General features: G+C 36.0%; 2 protein-coding genes across 3 annotated transcripts in view; one reads left to right on the top strand and one right to left on the bottom strand.

Moving 5' to 3' along the window:
- TM7SF3 (transmembrane 7 superfamily member 3) overlaps positions 1-8,914 on the top strand; it is a 53,188-nt gene extending 44,274 nt beyond the window's left edge. Inside the window, exon 13 of the mRNA XM_030804342.1 lies at positions 8,856-8,914. The gene's annotated coding sequence lies outside the window, so the exon portion shown is untranslated. The remainder of the gene's footprint in view (positions 1-8,855) is intronic.
- On the bottom strand, positions 1-27,843 carry FGFR1OP2 (FGFR1 oncogene partner 2). 2 transcript variants are annotated; one of them, XM_003265627.2, is made up of 7 exons: positions 27,497-27,843; positions 12,312-12,460; positions 9,968-10,085; positions 8,879-9,021; positions 6,011-6,124; positions 3,178-3,291; positions 1-2,048 (listed from the first exon to the last, which is right to left on the bottom strand). In XM_003265627.2, exons 2-7 carry the CDS (start codon positions 12,444-12,446, stop codon positions 1,911-1,913), a joined length of 762 nt encoding a protein of 253 aa, XP_003265675.1. In that variant the 5' UTR covers positions 12,447-12,460; positions 27,497-27,843; the 3' UTR covers positions 1-1,910. The 2 variants fall into 2 exon arrangements, with proteins under 2 accessions (XP_003265675.1, XP_003265676.1); XM_003265628.2 differs by lacking the exon at positions 6,011-6,124.
- Positions 27,844-27,850: the final 7 nt, after the last annotated feature.

Genomic DNA, 27,850 nt, shown 5'->3' on the forward strand with positions numbered 1-27,850 from the left:
CCAATTTTAATCACTCATCTTTAATAATAAAATAGGTTCCTATGTAGTACATACCTCAAACATAAACTTAAGGTTTTTAACAACAACCAAAAAAAAAAAAAAAAAAGGATGGAAATGTGTCACTAAATAACAAAGTAAATGTCTTTAAACTTGAAGACCTTAAATTCATATCCAAGCAAAAAGACCAAGAATAAGTTAACCCAACTTGTTTACAAAAATAATTATTTATCAAGTAATCTTTTACAGTAGAGCTGCCTCAGTGAACTGCCTCAGACTTAATCTCAATGGTGTAGCTTGAAATAGATTTCCTTTCTTTAATAGCAGGGATAAAAAGTATCTGAATGAATGTGTCATTAAATTAAGGAATACTTTCCCAAAAACAATAAAAAGTTTAAAAATAAAAACTGTCATTTATTTATAAAATATCAAATAAGGCCTCTGACTGAAAAAAGAAAATCTATATAATGTTTGGGCCATTAGCCCTTTTCTATTCAATCAATCATTCTCATCCACCCCACTCACCCCAAACTTAAGATAAAAAAATTCTGAAGTGTAGTTTTGAATTTTACCAATATATGAAATTATACATAAAATTACCATATAAAGTAATATTTAACAAATTATATACTCAAAGTATAATTTTCCATTTGTCTTAATTTTAATATGTATTCAATATAAATGAGTACAATATATTTAATCATGTTTGACACTCTTATCCCTTTTTAATACAATCACCACAACATAAGAAAATTTAGGGTTCAACTGATGTTAAAGCACATTTCTGTATCTGGTGGCTTTAAAAAAATTTACATATTATATATTTGACATTTTAAAAGACAACAGAAACAAATCCACAGATTACTCCACCTCTACCCCTACTTTCAGCTGAAAGGTTTTAAGAAAGATCTTGCAGGTTATGAGGACCAGATGGAGCTTAAAAACAGATCCGGAATTTTTTTTTTGAAATTTTAATTTACTTTTTTTTTTTTTTGTATCTCAAGAATACTTAAAGGAAAAAAAAAGGGTTCTATGAGCCAGAGGAATTCCCAATTCACTTTGAAATTACCATACCTATCTTGCTATATCAAACATTCGGTTCTGTTAACTAAATGAACTACATAATATCCTTAAAAATCAGCCAGAGAAGAGAAAAACAAATCTCATCTTCATTATTGACTTTGAACCAAAACTGATTCTTTCAAAGGAGTAGTTTAACCTACTAAATATGTCTATTATAAGATCTTCTTTCTTAGAAAGTAGTATTCCTTCTTTTTCATTCCTGAAATGGTATTTCTTACACTTAAGTTATGGGCAATTGTTAGCTAAGTATCAGTTATGGTAAATTGCTAAAATTAAATTATCTGTTTAAGGTACATATAACACATTCCTATAGCCTTTAAAACTGTATTTTCTTTCACAAAAATTTAAATAAATGTGAAAGTAGGCAATCACTAGAAGTCTCATGGTACATAAACTTTGTATCAACTTTGATGCCAAATAAGGATGAAATTTAGCATACAAATCTTCCGTTCACAAAACAGTGGCAAAAATTTATATTTTTAAATTGGTATAATTTTATGAATTCTCAAACATTTATTGGGAATATTCAAGTTTACCTAATTAATCACCCAGAAAGCCAGCAGTACTGCCAAAAGCTCTTGGTATATTCAGTAGTCACTGTGAAAACCTTTCATTTCTTTACCATTTGGCAATGGCTCAGTTTCTATTTTCCAATTATGTTTTGGAATAAGGTCTATGACCATTAACTATGCATTTTTTGTTGCTATCTCATAGCCCGTGCACTGTACATATTTACAGAGAAAAAAAGGATTGAATTTTCTGTCCATTCATTCATTCACTTATTTGACCATTTGGAGCCATGTTAAGAAGCTCACAGACTCAGAAACTCTTCAGCTTTTCCTCAGACTCAAATCACTGTTGGTCACTAAAGCTGACAAAGAAGTACTTTCCGACGCATCATCTTTCCTTAGGTTCAAAAATGATTCTCGAGTTATTTGAAGGATCTCTCTCAAGCCTTTGTTTTCTTGCTAAAAGGCAAGCAAAAACAAAGATGCAGTCACTATCTACAAGGTAGCTACAACAGCACAAACATATGTTAGGAAAAACTAAACATATGAAGGTATAACAAATAAGCAAGTTCCGTAACTGGCATTAATCTACTCAATGATATATGCAGTTGGCAACTTGAATCTAAAGAACACTTATACAGCTAGGAATCGTGTTCAACATCTTCCACCACTGCAAAGCCTTCTTACTTAAGCAGCTGTAATTGTAAATAGAAGCTCAGAAATTGCCTTATTTTACAATCACATTAGAGATGAAGAAAATAACATCTAGATTTATTTTTATATAAACTCATAAAGCCAGTGAATAGGCTAGAATCTCTTAGTAATTTTTAGTATTTTTATTACTTTCCATGATAGCATGGAATGCAGGACAAGTTTAGCTCATTGGTATTTGAGAGCAGCAGGGTAGGGGTAGCTGATGATATTTTTCAACAAGGAAAGTAAGTGACCAAATCTGGCACTGGTAAATAACTTTGCTTTCTGGCCTGCTTTTGGTTAGTTACTGTAAAAAAATTTGTAGACATTTAACAATAACCTTTCACAATTTGTTCTCTATCGCTTTGTCTTCAGTGTCACTTTCTAAATTTTAGTAGTCTAAAGCAGGTTCCCCACCATGATTTCAAAATGAAGCTCTTAAAGCATAAAAGTCTATTGTACTGATTTCAGTTATTCAGAGACTGGTACTTTCACTGTCACAAAATAAAGGACAGATGAGACAAAGGTTTTTAGAATCCCCAGAAAAATAAGAGTGCCCCTAAATATTTGTGGATTAAAAAAAATTTCCCTGTATCACTATGATCTCTAATAAACAAAATTTTAAAAATTACTCAATTGAAGAAGTACATTCACTTCATAAGATAAGCAATATATGAAACATCAATTTTCTACATTACTGGTATAAGTTACTAATAATCCTAGATTCTTGCATCACCACATAAATGGTCTTGCATAATATGCTCACATAGATAGCATCCAGGAGAACATTACCAGTACTCAAGAAAAGTAAATATATATTTAAAAATGGGATATATTTTCTGGCATAAATCTTTGTATGGACAGTTTTCATCTACATTTGCAATGTAAAACTTACTTCAAGTTGAAATATTCGTTCTTGTTCCTTGCAACCCTGTTGCTCGTCAATTTCAATGGCTTTCCTCATTACTGCTGCCATTTCAGTTATCTGGTCAACATGTGCTTGCAGTTCCTGAAAAAGAGGGATGGGAGTTGGAAATCAGCAAAATACTTTTTTATTTTTGGATCCTCTCCTTTTTATAAAATCTGCAGTACCACTTAACATGAATATTCTTACATTGTCACTTAATATGAATAAAACAAATATTAACAATGAAGTTGGTTGACCACAGATGTGCTTTTGAAATCAGAATTGTTAGGACTAGAATTAAGAATAAGCAGCACAATATGACTAAACCTAGCAGCAAGAAAAATACTCATATTTTACATTCCTCTCACCACAATGATCAGCAACTTTTTCTTTTTGCACTTACATACACTATTGTTCAAAGTAACGGGAATGATAAAAATTGTCGACGCATTCAATCTCTTTTCCTCTCTGAAGTTTTCAATGATTTAGAAATCTTTTCTGTATTGCTCAGGCCTATAAAGTTATCTCGATCCAATCTGTAACCTTTTCTAGGTCATAATCCTCTTTAAGAACAGGAACTGCATCTTTACATCCACCTACTATTTAGTGTATGGTACATGATAAACACCGAATAAAATGAGCACAATTCTGCTTTTCAGTATTAAAATATTAGATGGCCTTCTTTGCTAACTGTTGAAAATATAGTATCAGTATAATACAGACATCCACATTTGTTAGGCGCAGCACGTAGCATAAATTCTTCCAATCTCATTTTCTTATTTTGCACACCTATGATGTGCCAGTACTATGCTAAACAACAGGAATACAAAGACTGTTAAGACATGTTGCCTGATCTGAGGAAGCTTACAGTCTAGTGAAAGAGACAGACAAAAAAAAGGTTTAAAATCAACAGAAACTTGAGAATCATCATTTTCTCAATGAACAGCTTCTAAAGACCATTATTCACAGCAGTTGAGAGATATTTTATCATATTAAGCCTAAGACTTAAATATAAAAGTAACTCCCCAAATAAACATTGTCTCTTCAGTAGTTGTATATACATATTTGTAAAAAGGATTTAACAGTACTCCAAGAAACCCACGGAACTAGTAAGCTGGAAGAAATGACAAAGTAGTATCTTTGGCAAACCACATTTAATAACCTCTTAACCAACAAAAATGTAGGTCCTTTTAATGGGGAAACCGATACACTGCTAGTATTCACCAAGAAGGTACTCTAAAAGGCTAATCTGTGCTGTCCAAAACAATGTTATTTAAACTTAATTAAAATCAATACATTTTTAAAAATTAACAATTCAGTCCCTCAAATGCATTAGTGACACACTGCAAGTGCTCAACAGCCACATGTGGCTACTGGCTTCCACACTGGACAGCACAGATAAAAAACATTCCAATCATTTCAGAAAGTTCTACTGGATAGTTTTGAATTAGATTATGGTAGGAAGAATGATATTAAGACAAATATCTGTCATATTCTGCAAGTTAACCATTAAAATTCCTCCCATTGTCAAGGAAGCATAATACGTAAAAGCAGGTAAGTACAGATCATTGCAGCAGCAAACTGAGTAAGGGTAATGAGTAAAACTTTGAATACCAACAGCATCCTCAATTTATGATTTGGTCAGTCCTATGGCACTGACCTAAGTTTAAAAACTACACAGAAAGCACGTATTTCTTTTTTTTGAGACAGAGTCTTGCTCTTGTTGGCCAGGCCGGAGTGCAATGGCACGACCTCGGCTCACTGCAACCTCCCACTCCCAGGTTCAAACAATTCTCTTGCTTCAGCCTCCAGAGCAACTGGGATTACAGGCACCCGGTATCACGCCTGGCTAACTTTTTGTATTTTTAGTAGAGATGGGGTTTCACCATGTTGGCCAGCCTGGTCTCCAATTCCTGATGTCAGGTGATCCACCCACCTCAGCCTCCCAATTACAGGCATCAGCCACCATGCCTGGCTGAAGCAAGTATTTCTTTGCCTTTAAAATAGAAGGAAAAAAACTACTGATTTTTTCAGTACCAAGTCTAACAAAGCTCATCATGAGAAAAAACCCAATACTTCAAATAGGACAGCACTTTTATAAAAGGCCAGGGTAATGGTTCACTTATTTAACTATAAAATCTTCAGAGAAGTATCACAGATTTTTTAACAAGCACAAGAGGCAAGATCTGTGCTTTCAAAACTGTCTGGAAGACAAGAAGTGTCACCAACATAACCCTTGAACTGTCTTAAAATGTCTTTCATTTCTAACTCCCTGTCTAGGTTTATTCCTCCTTTATTCAGTAAAGACCTGCCACAAGTGAGTTAAAAAAAAAGTTAAGACACAATGGAGAGAGCACTACTATACTTAATCCTAACATCTAAACAAAGGCATTTTAATTTCATTTGCAAAATCAAAGGACTACAAACTATCCACAATCTGAATTAAAACATTTAATACTTTGACCAAAATTTTTATGAAATCAGGTTAAAATTAATGCCAAGAAAATATCTTAGATGTCCAGAAAGGAAATGATTGTTTTACAGCAACAACTAACAAGAGCAAATAAATAAAGCATTGGACTGAATAACCTATAAAACCTGCAAATATCTAACAGGCTGTACGTGATATAATACACAGAAAATTAATGAGAAATTTAAAGTTTCTACACTGAAAAGCATGGCTATTAAAGACACAACATTCTTTTAATACATTTCATTTATTTGCTGATCTAATCTGGGAGGGAAATTCAATGTAAAAGAACTTTTAAAATGGACCCCCCTTCCATCCACACCCCAAAAGTTGACTGTTTATTTAGTGTACATTCTGATTGGCTTCCAAGTGCCTTCTCTCCAGTCCATGTTGAGGTGCTTCAAGGATGTGTCGAGATGCATCAAGGAAGAATCCTTCGGACTTGTTACGATGTACCATGTCAATCTGTAGTATAGAGTCATTATAATGTTAATACGGATATCATCCGTAATTTAAAAACTGAATGAGTGTTAGTTCATGCGTGTTAGCCAACTGTTTGAAATGTTTGCTTTTTTAAGATTTCCAAAAAGGCATCTGTTCAAAAATAACATGAAAATTAGTATTTGGGTAAAAATGAGCTCTCAAACTTTCTACTGATTTTTTAAGTATGTGCTCAAAAACTTCTAGGTAAGGGCAAAGTTCTGTATTATAACAGTCTCAAAAGGATCTCTTACTCCAATCCAAAATGCTGTTATGTGTAACTCTGTTTCTTAGCTCTAAATGTGTTGTAAAATTACTTTTGTGTTTAGGCATATCACAGCACTAATACCTAAACACACCCTAGAATACCATACTTTTTGTGCTTTTATTATACAAGTATCTCTGCCCACCCACTTCTGCTTGTTTACCTACCTGCCCATAATTAATTCAAGGCTGGACTGAGACAGACTTTCTTCCCTTCCTTGAGACCTTTCCAGATTTTCCTTATGACAGTTAATATTGCTCCCTCTAGCGTTCCAGTAACAATTCATCTCTCTACTTTGGGATTCATCACGCCCTACCTTATAGTAGATTGTTATGTTTGTGTCTGTATCTCCCACTATACTGCAAGCTTGTACATTCATCTTATTATTACCCATAACTAACCCAATGCCAGTATTAATGTTTGTTTAATTAAGTCGAAGTGTCTCCTTTTTGGGAAAAATCAAAATCACAAACATTAATATGTATTAGTGAGAATTAATAACAAATAACTGAATAGTCATTTTATGGGAGGCAAGGATCATCTGAACTTAGATGAAGAATCCAATCTACATAATAAAAAAGGATGGCTTACAGCTATCTTAGGAAATGTTTAACCTTACTAATTAATAAACCAGCTCTGGTGAATAGTAAAATCTAATATATTTTAGAAAACATTTGCTTCTCTCATAGTTGCTACCAGATGGGACCTGCAAGCTGTAGTTATCTTATTCTAAGCACTTTTTTTGTAATGGTATTCTTCCCTTTAGATCTTTAACATTTTATTTTTAGGTTATAAAACATACAAACCTTTTAGAAATTCTCAAGATTACATTTATCTCACAAATAATATTAAGTCAACTCCTCTTAGTGCCTTTAAAAAAGTCTTAGTTACTATAATTATTATACCTTTAAATTTAAATGATTTTAGAATGGTCTCATTAACAATAGTTACATTTTGTATTCAAAAGATCACCACTTAAACATCCATGGATTGCCATTTGATTAGGAGATGAATAGCATAATTAGAAAACATTAAACACAAATTTTTAATTTAATTTATTATTTTACTGGTTGACACAAGAGGTACCTATCATTAGGTTTTCTAATATACAAAGGCATATAAAGAGCTATTTGATAGGTATTTAATTCAAATAGAATTAATTACTAATAAGTTAAAAACACCTACAAGCACCAAAATGGAAGAAGTATTTTAAAGAATCTAAAATGTGTTTCAATAATAGAGAAATATAAAAATATGTCCCTTCCTATTTCTGTTGTAACAAATGGGGAAAAGAAGGCTCATAATCACTATTTCTTAAATAATATTGGTAATAATAATAGTCAGCTCACAATTATCTAATACAGATAACAGCCTAGTTTCCATAATCTAGTTTAATATTTTTATTTCATATCAGCAACTAAAACTCAGTTTAAAATAAATATAAGTGAGAAAGGATTATTCTACTTGTCTTCATAGCAGTTGCCATAAAATATGGGGACATACCAAAGGGAATAGACACAGGGATGACAAACGGATGAACAGCAGGTAAAACACTAATTTCTAACTACTCCAGCTTTGTTTCTAAAAAATGATGTCAATTGGTATATGATACTGGGGCAAGGGAGCAAAATTTTAATAAGTTGGTTCTCCTAAACCCCATGTTTTTTCCATTATAAACAAGATCATTTATAGTCTGGATGAATTAGCCTTATTCAGAAAATAGTCTTAAGAAAAACAAATCTACATTAAACTGCTTTCAGATTTTAAAAAAGGTTTTCATTATTTTTTGTTTTTGCAAGAGAAGTCAATACACAAATTTATTAGAAAAAATATTTCTTAAAAAAATTTGTTTTTTAAAGAGACAGGGTCTCACTCGGTTGTCTAGATGGGAGTGCAATGGCATGATCGTAGCTCACTGTAACCTCAAACTCCTGAGCTGAAGTGGTCTATCCACCTCAGCCTCCTGAGAAGCTAGGACTGCAGGCATGTGCTACCACACCCGGCTAATTTTTTTACTTTTTGAAGAGATGGAGTCATGCTATGTTGCCCAGGCTGGTCTTGAACTTCTGGCCTCAAGCGATCCTCCTGCCTTGGCCTCCCAAAGTGCTGGGATTATAGGCGTAAGCCACCATGCCCAGCCTTTTAAGAAATATTTCTTAAAAGCATATAGCCCTACAAAAATAATGTTGAATAGAACAGACTTACCTTTATATCCAAAATAAAATTTATTTTTCAACGTACAAATTAAAGTTTCTAAGAAACAGTGAGAGTTATAAATCAAACAGAAAATGATATATAACAAGAAATGGAAAAATAAGAAAAAGGAGAAAATGTCAACTAAAAAGATGAAACATTTAACATCATGTTAAAATGCCATTACTAGATCCCTGTGATTTTTTACAAAAAAAATCTGAATACAGGATAATCAATCGTCACTCTTTTCCATTTCAGGTCACATTTATAGAATGGATTACCTTGGAGTGCTGCTCTTTTAACTTCATTATTATACCCGGATCATCTTTTTTGCTAGCCATTAGCAATCTAAACATTTGTTCTCGATACTTGCTCATTATAAGTTCCAAGGCCGACTGATGTTCTTCCAGAGATGTACGCAATTCTATCAAGAATAATACTGTATTTTATTCCAACTTGAGTTAAAAGTACACAAAATATTCTCTTCCACTAAGCAACTTATGAACAGGACATTTTAAAAAGAAAACACAATGCATAAAAATCTAGCCATATAACAATAAGAGACACCAAATGAAGTCCCATATTAGTTTTTCGAATATTTTAAGCTCGTTTTTTGAGAATCATTGCAACAAAGATGTACTAAACAGCAATTAAATATCAGCCAAGGCTCTCTCTATATTAATACCAAAGGGCCACAGACCTCAAGAGTCTAGTAGAGAAAACAAGTATGTGGTAGGTGCAGAGTGGACTGTTAGTCAAATAGATTTAAGAGATGTCTGCAGGGAAGAAATTGGTGGAAGCTTTGTAGAAGTACGGTGTGAGTTCCCTCAGTTGAGAAGTGAAAGAATGGACCTTCTAAGCAGGGAGGGATGAAAACAGATGATGTGTTTAGGAAGTGATTTGTGTTGGCAAGAGCAAAGAGTTCACGGTGAAGAAAGCTGTGGGAAGAAGATAAAAAAGAAGGCTGGGAATTGATTTTTAGGGTTCCTGTAAAAGGTAATAAGTATATAATGAAAGTTCTTAGGCAAAAGAATTACATGATCAGACTGATTTTTGAAATATCAATCGGATGGTTATGTTGAAGACAGATTGGAAGGGGGAAGAGAGACTGGAATCAGGGAGATCAGTTTGGACATTTCAGGCAAGAGACTGAGCATCTAATCTGAGGGCCAATGCAGTGGGACTGCAGAGAATGAAGCTGGGTTATTTCATAGCTAACAACAGCAGTGCTAACTGGATATTGAGGGTGAGAATCTAAGAGGATGTCAAGCAGGCAGACGTTCATATGTGGGACAGGATAAAGAGCAATAAATATGATTTAGGAATATAGACTAGAAATGGGATTAATGTCAAAAAGTAATGTATCTTGCCTTTGTTTTCTTGTTGCAATTCTCTGATTTGTCTGTTTTCTTGCTGGATTCCCATAACTAACGTGGACCGTGGCCGATGTCTCGCAACTTCATTAAGTTCTTGAATTTCTTCCTGATACTAATGGGGAAAAAAACGTGGGATGAAAATATCTGCAAATATATATATCTGATACATAAATATGAATATATCTGAAATACACATATAAAAAATATCTGATAAGAGCTTAGTATCCAGAATATATAAAGAACTCTTACAACTCAACAATAAAATGAAAATAATCCCATTTCTAAAAGTGGCAAAGGATTTGAATAAACATTTATCTAAAGATATACAAATGGCCAATAAGCACATGAAAAGATGCTTAATTAACATAACTAGTCATTAGGAGAATGCAATTCAATATACCCCACGAGGATGATTACAATGAAAAAGACAGTAACAATTGTTGGAGAGGATGTGAAGAAACTGCAACCTTCCATACATTGTTGATGGAATGTAAAATGATGTAGCTCAGGAGTGTCCAATCTTTAGGCTTCCCTGGGCACATCAGAAGAATTGTCAGGCTGCACATAAAATACACTAACACTAATGATAGCTGATGAGCTTTTTTGTTTTTAAAAAAATCTCATAATGTTTTAAGAAAGTTTGTGAATTTGTGCTGGGCCGCATTCAAAACCATCCTGGGCCATATGCAGCCAGCAAGTTGGACAAGCTTGGCATAACTGCTTTGGGAAACAATGTGGCAGATCCTCAAAAAATTTTAACAGAGTTATTATATGACCCATCCATTCTACTTCTACATATATACTCAAGAAAACTGAAAACATATGTCCACACAGAAACTTGTACACAAATATTCATAGCAACATATATTCTTACCAGCCAAAAAAGTAAAATAATCCAAATGCCTATCAGCTGATGAATGGATAAACACAATGTGCTGTATCCTTACAATGCAATATTATTTGGCAATAAACAGGAATGAAGTACTGATACATGCTACAACATAGATGAACCTTAAAAACATTATGTTAAGAAGCCAATCACAAAAAGCCGCATATTTTGTCATTCCATTTATATGAAATGTCCAGAATAGGCAAATTCAAAGAGATAGAAATATTAATGGTTGCCAGAGACTGAGGAAAGGGGAAACTAGAGAGAGACCACTGATGGATGTAAGGTTTTGTGGTGATGAAAACGTTCTGGAATCAGATAGCAGTTATACTGCATAACCTGCAAATGTGTACTAAAAGCCAATGAACTGTACCCTTCAAAAAAGTAAATTTTATGGTACGTGAATATCTGAATAGAACATGTACAAAAGAAATGCAGAAAGACTTTCCATTAAGAAAATGAGAATCTTATTTTAAAATTGCACTCATTTATTTTCAAGGCATTCTCATGAGACACTTGGTAATATATTCATTATAACACTCCTGGTTCTAAACTTCAGATGTCAAACTCCTTTTTTAACGACTCAATACCAGATATATGTTCACTGAAGTGCCTGAGTCTAACTGGACAGTTGGTTAGGCATGCAGATATATCTGTTTAGGGCAACACAGTTGTAAAACCAAATAACTAAACTTGCTCCACTATTTCCAGTAGCTTTGTTAAAAATACTATCCCAGAATTGCTTCCTTTTACAAAATAGATGAGGAGAGTTGGCTGTGAATATACATTTTCCCCCTCTGATTTCCATCATAATGTCAGAGATTTTATAATTTTCTTAAATGACTTGAAAATTTTTATCAGAAGAAGGTTAAAATAGTGTGTAAACTCCGTGGCCCATGGGAATATTCTGTTATACAATAGTAAAAATAGCAAGAAGAAAGCCCTTATGTATTCTTTAATTGGTAGCATTGAATGAAAAATAAGGTAGCAAGTATGGGTACAATAACTGCACAGAGTGCAAATCACATATTACCTTGCATCATTTTCAATAGCTATTTTGTTGTTAAACAGCATCACCTAAGTACTTTTATAAAGAAAAATATGAACATTTCTACATTATACAAGACAGAACAAAATGTGTACCAACATTAGTAAAAGGTATTACCTGGTCTTTGTCAAATGTTTCTAGACCTAACAAATTCATTTATTTTCTAAACTCAAATGTGCAACCCTGTCAGCAAAATAAGTGATCAAATCTAGGGTTTAAAAATATATGTCTAGGTATGTCACCTGAACACGACAAAATTAAAGTAAACCTGAAACACACAAGTCAAACTACTTTAAAATTTTAAAGAATGTTGAAAAAAATTAGATACTAATTAGCCAGCAACACATAAATGTCAATGACTGCTTCTGATAAATGGAATGAACAAGAAAGAAAAATCAAACCTGTTTCATGGCTTCTACTCGCTTGTTGAGAGCTGTGGTTTGCTCAATCAGAGATTCTGCTGCATCGTCATGATCTCTTAATCTTTCAACAAGAGCTTTAGCGTCAGCAAGTGCCTTCTCAATTGTGCAACTCATTTCTAAAGATATATCTATAATTAAAATTAAAATCAAGACTCAAAGTCAACGTATCTCTTTATTTTAGTTTCATGGCAACACAGATATGCTTCTTAAGCCACATTTGTTACAGTATTGTTCACTGTCCAGGGAGGAAAAAACACCTAAGAACACTGTGGTTTTGCTTCTGGTAGGATACTACAAACTTGAAAGTAAATTTATACTATTACAAAAAAATTAGAACACAGTTAAAAGATTTGCAGACAGAACTAGAATGTATTTAAAACACTCAATTTACAATGGGGAAAAAAGTACATGTCCAATAAATATAATGTCATATAGAAATTTGCCCTTTATGAGGGCATTCCCTATCTTGTCACTTTTGAGGAAGATGATTTGGTTTACTGGTTAGTATTATTCTGGGGTCAATGACTGTCAGAAAACTTTGACTGTAAGAATGCTTCCTAACCTCTGCTTGGTCAGGGGACTTGAGACACTGTTCACAAACACTGCTGACCAGCCAAAGTGGCCTCAATATGTCATGCTACATCAAAGTCTCAACCTCCTCTTGGAAGAACTTCTGCTTCTTACATAAAGTTGCATTATGATTCTAACTCTTGCATCTTCCTTAAAGTGCAAAAAAAATTTTGACTTAGGACAAAACTGGTAATTACAGGAAACTTCTGATATGCTAGAATCAGTAAGTAATATGTTTAAGAGTAGCTGAAAGAAATATGAGACAAAACATGAAACAGGCAATTGTCAGCTTCTTCAACTGGTATGTAGAAACCTCAAACAAAATTTTAATAATTTTAAACAGTCTCTTTCCAAAACTTTAAGTTTCTCCTGAAACTTACCGTCCTTCGTCCTTGGAATCTTTTTTTTTTTTTTGAGAGAGAGTCTCGCTCTGTCACCCAGGTTGGAGTGCAGTGGTGTGGTCTCGGCTCACTGCAAGCTCCGCCTCCCAGGTTCACGCCATTTTCCTTCCCCAGCCTCCCAAGTAGCTGGGACTACAGGCACCCGCCACCATGCCCGGCTAATTTTTTTGTATTTTTAGTAGAGATGGGGTTTCACCGTGTTAGCCAGGATGATCTCGATCTCCTGACCTCGTGATCTGCCCGCCTTGGCCTCCCAAAGTGCTGGGATTACAGGTGTGAGCCACCGCAACAAGTAGCAAAGAGAAGATTTAAATAACTCAACAGTATAAAATATTTCATAAAACACATCAGGCAATTTCAGAAGACTTTCTCCTGTTATTTAAATCGCCAATTTAGAAAATGTCCAATATATGACCAGACATTTCCAGAGAGCCTTAAGAAGTAAACAAGCTGGAAATTAATATAACTTCTGGCTCTCTAGAGAAAACAACCACAAGATTTGTCTTGTAAGATTCAGGAGGTTTAGATAAGGATACTTGAAAATATGATAAGTAAAAGGGCCATTAAAGGAACCAATACTGTCTGATACTGGCTAATATGCAAAAGGACAACTACCCAAAATCTATCCAAAGAAGCTGTTCTGAGAGAGGCATTAGCACCCAACAATACCCTGTACTTCCTCTAAATTTCCAAAGGGAATTATCTAAAATTGTAGACAGACAACTTTCTTATTCGTTAAGAAAGTTAACATAAATGGGTTAAATGGACATCACTATAACTCCCATTAATCCCATTACTATAGAACATCGGATCCTTCTGAGTAAACTTTTAAAGCTGTCTGTAAAGCAAAATTAAAAAAAAAAAAAAAAAAGGACAGGCGCTGACTTGTACTAAGAAAAATGAAACAACCAAAAAAATTGGTTTTATAGTAAAAATAACAGTTTGTAACAGATGGTGAAAGTAATAAAAGACAAATTTGAAATTCTATAACAAACTGTAAAAGATTTGAGAGAAAATAAAGTTTATCTTGGTTTAATAGAACTCAAGTAATAGAACTCTCTAACAGTCCTAATCTGTAAATGATATTGCTGGGACTACTATAAGAAGAACTCTTCTTTATACACTAAAACATAACATCTACAAATGCAATAGATAGGATCTGTTTCCAAATAAAATGCAATAAGGTCCTATATATGATCAGATAGCTAAATAGCCCTCATTCTAGACAGTCTTCCTGCATAATCATAAATCTTTTTGAGTACAAAAAATAGTACCCTGTGTCCTGGGAGTATTAACAACAGGACATCAAAACCCCATGCCTATTATATTGTATACCTTGGGCTGGGCGCAGTGGCTCACACCTGTAATCCCAGCACTTTGGGAGGTCAAGGAGGGCAGATCACTTGAAGTCAGGAGTTCGAGACCAGCCTGCCCAACATGGTGAAACACCGTCTCTATTAAAAATACAAAAATTAGCTGGGCGTGGTGGCACACGCCTGTAATCCCAGCTACTCAGGAGGCTGAGGCAAGAGAATTGCTTGAACTTGGGAGGCAGAGGTTGTAATGAGCCAAAATTGCGCCAATGCACTACAGCCTGGGCAACAGAGACTCTGTCTCAATAACTAACTAACTAAATCAATACAAAAATTAGCCAGGCTTGGTGGGAGCAGGGGGGTGCCTGTAATCCCAGCTATTTGGGAGGCTGAGGCAGGAGAATCGCTTAAACCTGGTAGGCGGAGGTTGCAGTGAGCCATAGTACCACTGCACTCCAGCCTGGGCCTCAGAGTGAGGCTCCGTCTCAAAAAAAAAAAAAAAAAAAGAAAGAAATCGTATACCTTAATTCAGCAGCTAAGGTTTAGCTTCCCTGCCTCAGAGCAACTATAAACCTCAACTGAATTAATCAAAGCATCTTCAGAGGTTATTCTAGGTCTTTAAACCTCATGTTACCATGCATAGTAAATCCCTACTGCTAAAGGAAACCATCCAAAATTTCTATCCTTTGAGTAGTTATGAAATATTGCTACTCTCTCTTTTTCATATTACCATCTACTGGTTTAACAGTATTAATCCAGCAACCTTTACCTACTGCAAGGAAAATCTCATGATTGTGATTCCATAACTCAAGAATTATTCAAGTCCAAAGCAAAACTTTTGAATTTTCTAGTACCAAATCCTGACTTTACTGTTTGTTAATGGGTTTTATCTTAAAAACAAAAATCAGCAGTATCAGGCTTGATATGCATCAGGTACATCAGTCACTGTGATAAAATTCAATTTCTTACCAGAAGCCAGACTGATCAAATGACTTAACTGTGGTCCACTAAGATGGAGCAACTTACTGAAAGTAAATATATACAATAGGTGATACGCTTTTAGAATAACCCACTTCTCTGAAATGCTGCAAAGAAAAGAGGTTCCTCAGATATCCTTTAAAAAACAATGAATACATTAACTACTTGATGGCTTGATGGTAGCTGTCTAATATAACTGCTATCATAAAGGTAGAAACAATATTGTAGATACCACAGAAATACCTTAGTTCATTACTATAAGTGGGATGCTTTGACTAAATGTCCTTATGCAAAGGCCTCATATGAAACTGTAAAATAAACCCATCAAGAAGTTAAAAGACTCCATGACAAATACACAAAATTTGGCCTGTCAAATTTCAAAAGAACGATTATGACCATCAAATTGTAAGACCCATGAAGATAAAAACTGACACAATCAGAATGGCTACTTGATAGTACCACATAACACCTCAAACAGGGCCGGGCGCGGGGGCTCACTCCTGTAATCCCAGCACTTTGGGAGGCTGAGGCAGGTGGATCACCTGAGGTCAGGAGTTCGAGACCAGCCTGACCAATATGATGAAACCTCATCTCTACTAAAAATACAAAAATTAGCTGGGTGTGGTGGCACGCACCTGTAATCCCACCTACTCAGGAAGCTGAGACAGGAGAATCGCTTGAACCCGGGAGGCGGGGAGGTTGCAGTGAGCCGAGATCGTGTCATTGCACTCCAGCCTGGGCAACAAGAGCAAAACTCCGTCTCAAACAAAACAAAACCTCAAACAGATACTACTCCATGAAACATTTCATTTAGGTAGAAAAAAATGGCCACAATATTAAACACGGATGGGAAAACTTACCTTGGATAGCATGGGATACTGGTTAATTCATGCTTCATTTGTAAATAAATTAATCTGGAAAAACTGTAGGCCAGGTGTGGTGGTGCACGCCTGTAATCCCAGCACTTTGGGAGGCTGAGGTAAGGTAGATCACCTGAGGTCAGGAGTTCGCGACCAGCCTAACATGATGAAACCCCGTCTCTACTAAATACAAAAAAATTAGCAGGGCGTGGTGGTGCAAGCCTGTAATCCGAGCTACTTGGGAGGCCAAGACAGGAGAATCGCTTGTACCTGGGAGGTGGAGGTTGCAGTGAGCTGAGATCATGCCATTGCACTCCAGCCTGGGCAACAAAAGCGAAACTCTGTCTCAAAATAAAAAAAGAAGAACTGTAAGGGTGAATCAAGGACTAAAACCATTCCTAAACAACTTTCTGAACATCTCTAAGATGATTTTATGGAGTTGCCTCTATGGTTTAGAAATCTTTATTTTTTTTAAGTTTAGTTATTTTTAGAGATGAGGTCTTGCCATCACCCAAGCTGTAACTCCTGGACTCCAAAGACCCTCCACTTCAGTCTCCTGGGTAGCTGAGACTATAGGTGCATGCCACCATGCCGGGCAATATTCTTAAATATTCTAGTATGTTAATGTTACGAATACCTTAGAAGAGTCCCCTATTGAAAAGACACAATATTCACAACGACTAAAATGCTATAGTTTGTGTATTCTCCCAAGGGCATTCTAACTTGTCATCCAATAATATAAAAACATATTTAACTGCAATAGTTGAAACTTATACATTTCGATGATGTAACACTTTGCTTCTAAGAAACCTTGTCTTCATCATTCCCAGTCCTCAGGAAACCCCATGCAGGAGTTTCCAACAAGACCTAAGTCCAGACACATTGTAATCACATTTCCGAAAACTAAAGAGAAAGAAAAAATCTTGAAAGCAGCCAGAGAAAAATGACATATTACTCAGAACAATTTGAATGACTGTAGGCTTCCCATCAGAAATGAAGGCCAGTAAAAAGCAGAACAACACTTTCAAAATGTTGAAAGAATAGACCTATCAACCCAAAATTCTATATCAAGCAAAAATGTTTCATATATGAAGGTGAAATAAAAGTCATTCTCAGCTGAAGAGAAAGAACAACTTATTTCCAGTAGATTTATTATAAAGAATACTCTTCAGTTAGAATCAAAGTGTTATCAGAAGGAAACTTAGAACATCAGGAACAAAGGAAGACCAACAGAAATTGTAAATATCTGGGTAAATATTTTCCTCTTAGTTCTTTTAAATGTCTAATGTTTAAAAACAAGAATTATAATATTTATCTAATGAGATTTTTAATTTATGCAGGCAAATATATAACTACAAGAAAAAGAGAGGAGGCTAAAAAGGCCTATATAGTGATCAGATTTCTACATTTCACTTGAAGTTATAAAAATATCAATTTTAAATAGATTTAAAAATTTACATATATTGTAATTCCTAAGAAATCCCTAAAATAACTGTACAGAAATAATAGTCAAAACTACAATAGATTAATTGAAATGAATTAAAAAGTGTTCAATAACCCAAAAGACAGAGAAAAGGCAAAACAGAGGAATATCAAAGGAACAAAAAGAAAACAAATGATAAGATGGCAGAACTAAATCCAAACATGTTAATAATTTCACTAAATATAAATGTCCTTGACATTTATATTTAGATAAGATTAAGATAGATGATCAGAATTTTAAAAGAGGACCCAACTATGCATTGTTTATATAAAATTCACTTTAAATATGATATGGGTAGGTTAAAAGTAAAAGGACAGGCCGGGCATAGTGGCTCACGCCTGTAATCCCAGCACTTTGAGAGGCCGAAATCGGAGGATTGCTTGAGCCCAGGAATTCAAGACCAGCCTGAGCAACATGGCAAAACCCTGTCTCTACAAAAAATTTAAAAATTAGCTGGGTGTGGTGGCACACGCCTGTAGTCCCAGCTACTCGGAACGGTGAGGGTGCAGTCAACCCTGGCTGTGCCACCGCACTCCTGCCTGGGTGACAGAGTGTGACCCTGTCTCCAAAAAAAAAAGATGGAAAAGAGGATATACTATATACTATACAAATATTAGTCAAAAGAAAACCACAGGGCTAATAAGGACATGAAAACATGCTCAACATAACTAGCCATCACTGAAATGCAATTCAAAACCACAACGAGATATACCTACTAGGATGGCTATAATAGAAAAGATAGTAAGTGTTGGCTAGGATATAAAGAATGTGAAATGGTATAGCCACTCTGGAAAAGTCTGACAGTTCCTCAAAAGGTTAAACATGTAATCGAACAATTCCACTCCTAGGTACATACCAGGAAAATGAAAGTATGTCAATGCAAAAAATTGTGCATGAATGTTCACAGCAATGTTACTCAACTGATAAATGAATAAATATGATGTGTTCATACAGTGGAATATCTCGCAAAAAAAAAAAAAAGTAGGGGGGAATAATGTCCTGAAACAGGCTACAACATGGATGAAAACTGAAAAAATTATGCTCAGTGAAAGAAGTCAGTCACAAAGACAATGTATTACGCCATTTATATAGTGTCCAGAAGAGGCAAATCCACAGAGGCTGAAAGTAGATTAGTGGATGTCTAGGACTGAGGGATTAGGAAAAGGAAGGAGGAATGGGAAGTGACTGTTAATGAACATATGGTTTCTTTTTGCGGGGGGAAAAATTGTTCTAAAATCAATTTTGGTGATGGTTACACAACTCTGAATATACTGAAAACCCTAAAAGTGTACACTTTAAATAGGTGAATAGTATGGTATGTGAATTACATATCTCAATAAAGGTGTTATACTTAAGAAAAAAGCTAGAGTGGCTATATAATATCAGACAAGGCCAGGCGCAGTGGCCCACGCCCATATAATCCCAGCACTTTGGGAGGCCGAGGCTGGTGGATCATGAAGCCAGGGGTTCCAGAACAGCCTGGGAAAGATGGCAAAACCCCATCTCTACTAAAAATACAAAAAATTAACTGGGCGTGGTGGCACACACCTGCAGTCCCAGCTAGCTGGGAGGTGGAGGTAGGAGGATCACCTAAGCCCAGGAGGTTGAGGCTGCAGTGAACCACGATCCCGCCACTACACTCTAGCCTGGGCAACAAAGTGAGGCTTGCCTCAAAAAATAAATAAATACCAGACAAAGTAAACTTCAGAGAAAAGAAAATTACCGGCCAGGCGCGGTGGCTCACACCTGTAATCCCAGCACTTTGGGAGGCTGAGGCGGGTGGATCACCTGAGGTCAGGAGTTCGAGACCAGCCTCAACATGGGGAAACCCTGTCTCTACTAAAAATACAAAATTAGCCGGGCATAGTGGTGCATGCCTGTAATCTCAGCTACTCAGGAGGCTGAGGCAGAATTGCTTGAACCTGGGAGGCAGAGGTTGCGGTGAGCTGAGATCGAGCCATTGCACTCCAGCCTGGGCAACAAGAGCAAAACTCCGTCTCCAAAAAAAAAAAAAAAAAAAAAAGAAAAGAAAATTACCAGGGACGGAGGAACATTACATGATAAAATGCCCCAATTCACCAAGAAGACATATGCATCCTAAATGTATATACAACTATAATTAAAGAGCTTCAAAATACAAAAGCACTAACTCAAACAACTGAAGGGATATATAGGCATATCCACCCTTACTGCTGAAAAATTAAACATTCCTTTCTCAGTAACTGGCAGACCTTGTACACAAAAATCAGCAAGAATATAAACAAAATGAACAGCATCTACTAACTGGCTTGAATTGATATTTATGAAATGCTACAACCAACAACAGCAGAGTACACATTCTTTTTAAGTGCTCAAGACATTCATGAGGATAGATCACATCCTGGATCACAAAACATACCTTAACAAATTTAAAAGAACTGTAATCATACAAATTATGCTTTTTGTTTTTTGAGACGGAGTTTCACTCTTGTTGCCCAGGCTGGAGTGCAGTGGCACATTCTTGGCTCACTGCAACCTCTGCCTCCTGGGTTCAAGTGGTTCTCCTGCCTCAGCCTTCCGAGTAGCTGGGATTACAGGTTCATGCCACCACGTCCGGCTAATTTTTCTATTTTTAGTAGAGATGCGGTTTCACCACGTTGGCCAGGCTGGTTCCGAATGCCCGACCTCAGGTGATCTGCCCGCCTCAGCCTCCCAAAGTGCTGGGATTACAGGCGTGAGCCACCGCGCCCAGCCAGTACAAATTATGCTCTCTGATTATAATGAAATTAAACTAAGTAATTAAGAGATAACAAGAAAATCTCCAAACATCTGGAAGTTAAACAATGTACTTCTATATAATAAGTCAAAAAGGAAGTTTCTGGAAATTAGAAGATAATTTGATCTAAATAAACATGAAAATACAAAATATCAAAAATTTTAGCATGTATGTAAAACTCTACTTTGAAGCAAATTTATAGCATTAAATGTTTATATTAGAAAATTAGAAAGATCTCAAATAAATTATGTAAGCCTCAATCTTTAGGAAATTGGAGGAGAAGAGCAAAATAAACCTAAAGTAAATAGAAGGAAATAATAAAGAGTAGAAATCAATGAAATTGAAAACAAGAAAGCAACAGAGAAAACCCAATGAAATCAAAAGCCAGTTCTTTGAAAAAAATAAAAACTGAAAAACCTCCTGCAAAATTAACCAAGAAAAAAAGTCAGCAGACATAAATTACTCATGGAAAGAAGGGATATCAGGAAAGATGAGATATCACTACAGACCTCTAATTCATTAAAAGGATAAGTGAATACAATAATAAATTCCATACACATGAATTGGATAATTTAAATGAAATGGACTAATTCCTCAAAAAACACAAACTACATAAAGTCACACAAGATGAAAGAGACAACTATGAATAGTCCTATTATAACTATTTTAAGAAACTGAATTTGTAATTAGAAATCTTCTGCAAAAAATCTCCAGACCTGGATGGCTTCAGGGACAAATTCTATCATACATTTAAAGAAGAAATAACACCAATTATTATACAATCTCTTAAAAAAGAATAGAAGAAAAGGAAATACTTGTAATTCTAATCTCATAAAATGATGTCAGTATTACTGATACCAAAACCAAAGAGAATACAAGAAAACCACAGACTAATATCCTTCATTAACATAAATAAAAAATCCTTAAGGAAATATTAGTAACTCAAATTCAGCAACTCATAATGACAGGAATATACCCTGACCAATGGGAGTTTATCCCAGATTCAAGGCTGTCTCCAATGTAATCCACCGAAGAAGAAAATCACGCATACCAATTGGCATATTATTAAAAAATTCAGCATACTTTCATAATAAAAATTTTCTGCAAGCTAGGACTAGAAGAGAAGTTTTTTAAACTGAGAAAGGGCATTTTCAGAAAACTTACAGCAAACATCATACTTCATAATGAATGACTGACTGCTTTCCCAATAAAATCAGGAACAAGGGAAGGATGTCTGCAGTCACCAGTCCTGTTCAATACATTAGTGCAGTAAGGCTAGGAAGGGGGGAAAAAGCATACAGGTTGGAAAAGAAGAAATAAAATGGCCCCTTTTCACAGCCAACATTGTTGTCTATGTAGAAAACCCCAAAGAATCCAAAAAAGAACTCCTAAAACTACTACATGATTTTAGCCATGTCACAGGATACAAGCACAAGAATCAACTGTTTTTCTATATACTGGCAACAAACAAATAGAAACCAAAACTTTTTTTCTTTTTAAACACACACTTACAATAGCAAAACAAACAAACAAACAAAAAAAACCCTGAGATTCTTGGGCATAAATTAAAACATATGCGAAATTTGTTTGCTGATAACTACAAAATGCTAATGAAAGAAACTAAAGAGGATCCAAATGGAGAAACATACTGTGTTCATGGACTGGAAGACTCAACATAGTAGGGAAGTTTTCTTTTTCTTTTTTGAGACAGAGTCTTAGTCAGTCGCCCAGGCTGCTGGAGTGCAGTGGTGCAATCTCGGCTCACTGGAACCTCCGCCTCCCGGGTTCAAGCGATTCTCTTGCCTCAGCCTCCAGAGTAGCTGAGATTACAGGCATGCACCACCACGCCCAGCTAATTTTTGTATTTTTAGTAGAGACGGGGTTTCGTCACGTTGGCCAGGATGGACTCAAACTCCTGACCTCAAGTGATCCTCCTGCCTTGACTTCCCAAAGTGCTAGGATTACAGGCGTGAGCCACCGCGCCCAGCTGAAATGCCAAGTTTTCTGTAACTGTTGTACAAACAGTGCAATTTCCAATCAAAGTCCCAGCAAGATTTTTTAGAGAAATTGACAAGCTAATTCTAAAATTTCTATGGAAATGCAAAGAAACTAGATAACAACAAAACAACTATGAAAACAAAAAAAAGTTGAAGAAACTGCTTGTTTTCAGTTTTTTTCACACTACCAAAGTTTAAGACTTACTATAAAGCTACTTCAATCAAGGTGGCATAGAGCTGATAGAGACAGAAAAGGTTTAGAGACAGGGCCATACAAAAATGGCCAATGGATTTTTGAAAAAGGTGCAAAGGCAAGTCAAAGGAGAAAGGTTGGCTTTTTTCAACAAATGGTGTTGGAAGAACTGGACATCTATATGCCAAAAGTTTAATCCCAACATAATTCTTACACTTAATACAAAAATTAACTCAAAATGGACCATAAGTCTAAATGTAAAATTAAAAACAATAACACTTTCAGGAAAAAAATAAGAGAAAATCTTTGTGACCTGGGGTTAGGCAAAGGTTTTTGTAAACATGATACTAAAAGCATGATTCATAAAACAAAAATTTAATAAACTGGACCTCATCAAAATCACCAACTTTTGCTCTGGAAAGACACTGTTTAGAGAGCTTGAAAAGACAAGCTACAGGCTGGGAGAAAATATTTCAAATCACTTATCCAACAAAGGACTTCTATCTAGAATACATAAAAATCTCTCAAAACAATAAGAAAATAACCCAAATAAAAATGAATAAAAGACTTTACTAGTGAACCAAAAAGATATGGACAAATAAGAAACATGAAAAGATGTTCAACATCATTAGCCATTAGAGAAATGCAATTAGAACCATCATGAAACCTGTCCTCTTAAAATGACTATTTATCTATTGCTGCATCAATACCACATTGCCTCAAATGTAACAGCTGTAAAATAAACTCTCCCTATCTAATATGTATAAGTCACTGTTTTCTTCTTTAAAATTGCTTCACCTCTTTGCCTTCTCTCTAACCTAATTCTATCCAAATGGATCTCTAGAGTACCCTAGAGGAAAATCAAACTGTTATGTAATAATTTTAATTAATTCAAACTGTTGGTAGCTTTCTGAATCTGAGCAATAACTACCTTATACTGTCATTTGGGCAAGAGGACAAGTGCTATTCCCATTTTACCAATGAGAAAATAGACCCAGGAATTCCAAATCTAAAAAGCTGAGTGGCTCACGCCTGTAATCCCAGCACTTTGGGAGGCCAAGGTGGGTGGATCAATTGGTCAGGAGATCGAGACCAGCCTGACAAACGTGGTGAAACCCCGTCTGTACTAAAAATGCAAAAATTAGCCGGGTGTGGTGGCGCACGCCTGTAATCCCAGCTACTCCAGAGGCTGAGGCAGGAGAACTGCTTGAGCCTGGAAGGTGGAGGTTGCAGTGAACCGAGATTGCACCATTGCACTCTACCCTGGGCAACAGAGCAAGACTCCATCACAAACAAACAAACAAACAAAGCCGAATGACAGCACCACAAAGCAAAGAAAGAGCCAAACTAGTACCAAAAATAGAACTTCTGATCACCAGTCTAGTGTCCTATTCCTAAGCCACACTGGATTCCCAGGGTCCTGTTTGCTTTTTACCTATATAGAAATCATCTCAATCTCATTAGGTGGAAAAAAAAAAAAAGTAAATTATCTGACCCTACCCCACAAATGGAACATCCAAGATATTTTTTAAAATTTTCAAGCCAGCCATATAAAAGAAATGGGAATGTATATGAAGACAAATTTTAAAGAATAAAAAAATTTCAAATATTTTCCAGACATAACAGCCTACCAACCATTTTAATTAGGTGTCACAGTTAATTACAAGATCAATGAATGTTTACTTATTGGCTTTTTAAAATTGCAATTAACATCCACTTTATGAAAAACACTCTCTCCTCTCCAGATTGCATAATGAAATACTACTATCAAAATCAACTATATTTAAAACTTGTTAACTATAAAAACCTACCTATTGAGGGAAAGGAATTGTAAACAGCAGATAGCTCAAAGCATAATTTTTTTAGCATTTCAGAAACACAGCAACAACAGTTTCTAAGAATTTGCATGTTCATTTCCTGTACGTGAAACCACACAAAAGTTTAAAATATTTTATAATATACATTTACTTTATCACCTTTTTTGAAGACCATTGTGCTTCCCCTCTTTTTTGGCCAGGAAGTGGAGTGGGAGGAAGAAGACTGTTTTCCAAACTCTCTAACAAGTTTCAAATTTTAAAAAACAGACTTCAGTAAAAAAGGAATATTCTAAGCTTTTCGGCCTATTTTTATAGTGCCTATCTTAACTGGCCATAATACACTTACTTACGTTATTTTCTATAGGCAGGTCCAAATTACAGGTGAATGTTTTTTTTTTTTAGCAAGTTAAAAAAATTTTTTTTCTTTTCTGCATTAGTCACATTCTCGCCCACTTTACCACCCAAAGACTTCTGCAGTCAGACTCCTGGCAGAAGGCTTAGAACATTCTGCTGCTGATAAAAGAGAAACCACCACCCACCCAAGACAGCAATTGCCAGCTGTTTACTTTTCGATTTTGGTTAAGAAAAATTTAAGGAAATTCAAGTCAAATTTTTCAAGCCAACCTCAGAAAATAAATAGGAATATATATGAAATGTAAGAGAAATTAAAGACTAAAAAAAATTTCAAATATTTTCTAGGTAATTAATAAAAGCCTAGCAACCATTTTAATTAGGCATCACATTAATTGTAAGATCAATGAATGTTTACTGATTGGAAACTTCTGTTTCCCTTATCCACAAATCCACTACTCCTACCACTACATCTACACAGAAATATTGTGGCTACTGATACACCACAGATGTGTCTTTAAATGTCAACAATCTAGTTTAAATTTTTTCATGTTCGGGTATGTGTCTCTAATATTAATTAGTACATAATATGAACTGACCCATATGGAAATTAAAAAACCAAAAGGTATAGTTATGGTTTTCATATAAACTTATAATCTTAAGAATGCAAGAAAGAATGCATGTAAATTACATATAAAAATAAGCATTTATACAGGCACATCACTGTATCTGAAAGCAAAGAAAATTTTCACTGTCCTTGAAAATAGTGAAATGAATACATGTTTGGAACTGTATAAAGACACTTTCTGAAGAAAATTAATTTTTAAAGTTGGAAGAAAGATTTTGGAAGTAATGACACTAGAGGATTTTGTTTAAATTACACGTTCTCTTAGAATTGTGGCTGACTGTAAGTTTCACATCCATATGTTCAAAGAGTTGTGACAGTTCAAGAAGGAACTAACCTAATCTAAACGAGTTATTTCTAACCTACAGGCTAAGGAGTCAGTGGAAGAGTTGCCTGAATGCACATACTCCAAGCACTGTCTGTAGTCTAAAACATTTCTGCTCCATTTCTCAAACATAAACAGATACTATAAAAATAAAATACAAAATCATTTAAAAGCATAGTAGTTTTCTGTCATTATACATAATTTCAACCAACAATTACTAAAAGTACAATTGCATGTGTATTAGAAGTACAGGGTTTCTCATAATCAAAACAGGTCAGGGACCTTTAAGCTAATGTACAGAGTTCCTTCTGGCTCCAAAATTCTATTATTTTAAAGGATGAAGAACTCTTATGGTGAATTCTTTAGAACTATTCCATTTCAATAAATATACATATGTATATATAAATAATGCTTGCTATGTGCCAAGTACTGGACTTTTTCTCAGAGATGAGTAAGACATGATTCCAGACAGACCCAGGTTCAAATTGGCAGGAGAGACAGATACAGAAACAAATAATACAACCTAATAAATACTGCAGAAGAAAGGTTTCAAATGCGTTGGGAGCACAGCGGTATCAATGTCACCTGGGGGAGTGTGAGAAGACAATGATTTACGAATTGGGTTTTGACAGGTGGTAAAATAGAGGAACAGTAAACATCCTAGACATCCGCACGTACAAAAGTACAGAGCTGTCAAAGCGCATGGCATATTTGGGGAAACAGCCAGTATAGTCTGGTATGGTCGGATATTAAAGCAAGACTAAAAGGTAAAATGGATTGGGGCAGACTGTAAAAGATCCTGAATGATGATGTGCTTAACAATTAGGATTTGATGCTGTCAGCAATACGGTTACTAAAAAGTTTAAGGAAAGGACAGAGATAAATATGTATTTTAGAATGACTCTATGGAAGGATTATAGTAGGGAAACCAGTGGAGGGCGGGGGGCGGGGGGGCAACCGCACTAATTCTGGCGAAAAAAAAAATAATACAGTGCAGTGTAAGTGGAAATGAAGAACCAAGGATGAGTCCTGGTTTTCTAGTTCGGATAGCAGGACAGATACTGGAACCATTATCAGAGATGGGATAGAGAAGAAAGGCAGGAAGAGAACCAGAAAAGAATAATACCCCCTTGGAGAGCAGTTTCAAGAAACAAGTTATCTTCATTAAACGCTGCAAACAGGTGACTGACAAAGGGTCCCCCGTCCGGTGGTGAGCCCGCAGGTGGGTAAGGCAGGATGAAAGCAGATACGGAAGGTGTCTCCATAGGGTTAGAGCCAAAGCTTTTCATTGAACTTTCCGCACCGTATCTCCATTAAGAGAAGCTCGGAGCCGGTGGGGGGAGGCGGGAAGCAGGGAGCCCGGGGCGGGAAGACCCAGGGCCGGGCGCCGGTGGCTCAAGAGGCGCAAGGCACCGGCCCCGGGGAACGACAGCCCCGGCAAAGGACGCCTCCGACTCGCCCACCCCTGCTCCGGTCCCTGGATTTAGTCCACTTACTCTGCTCTTAGTCCCTCGCAGCCGTCAGCTGTGGCGATGCGGGCTCAAAGCCTCTACCAACCGGGACCTATGCACTCAAGGGAAAAGACTCCGCGTCCCTAATCCGCCTCCTCAGCAAGCCGACGCAGAATCGGACGGAGGCACCGGACGGGAGGCCGGGAAGCCAGTGGCGTTCAGCCCCATCACCGGCGGGGTAGACACCTCTGCCGACCGCCGCCGACCGCCTCCGACCGGCGCTCCCTGAGGACTCCAGCCTCGCGAGATTTCCTTCCTCGCGTTACGGTGGGCCAGAACCGATCACTCTCCGCTTTGCGCGAGAAGGCCGGGCGGGGCCCTTCTATGTCCCTCCCTATT

Source organism: Nomascus leucogenys, chromosome 23 (assembly GCF_006542625.1).
Source record: "Nomascus leucogenys isolate Asia chromosome 23, Asia_NLE_v1, whole genome shotgun sequence".
NCBI classification, from domain to species: domain Eukaryota; kingdom Metazoa; phylum Chordata; class Mammalia; order Primates; family Hylobatidae; genus Nomascus; species Nomascus leucogenys.

What these genes read in the sequence shown, in the direction of transcription:
- FGFR1OP2 (XM_003265627.2), bottom strand. Translation starts at nt 12,446, where the DNA reads ATGAGTTGCACAATTGAGAAGGCACTTGCTGACGCTAAAGCTCTTGTT. An exon ending in ATTGCAACAAGAAAACAAAG is followed by an intron (nt 9,022 to 9,967) that starts GCAAGATACATT and finishes TATTCTTGATAG; the next exon opens with AATTGCGTACATCTCTGGAA. An exon ending in ACTTGGAAGCCAATCAGAAT is followed by an intron (nt 3,292 to 6,010) that starts GTACACTAAATA and finishes CCTCTTTTTCAG; the next exon opens with GAACTGCAAGCACATGTTGA.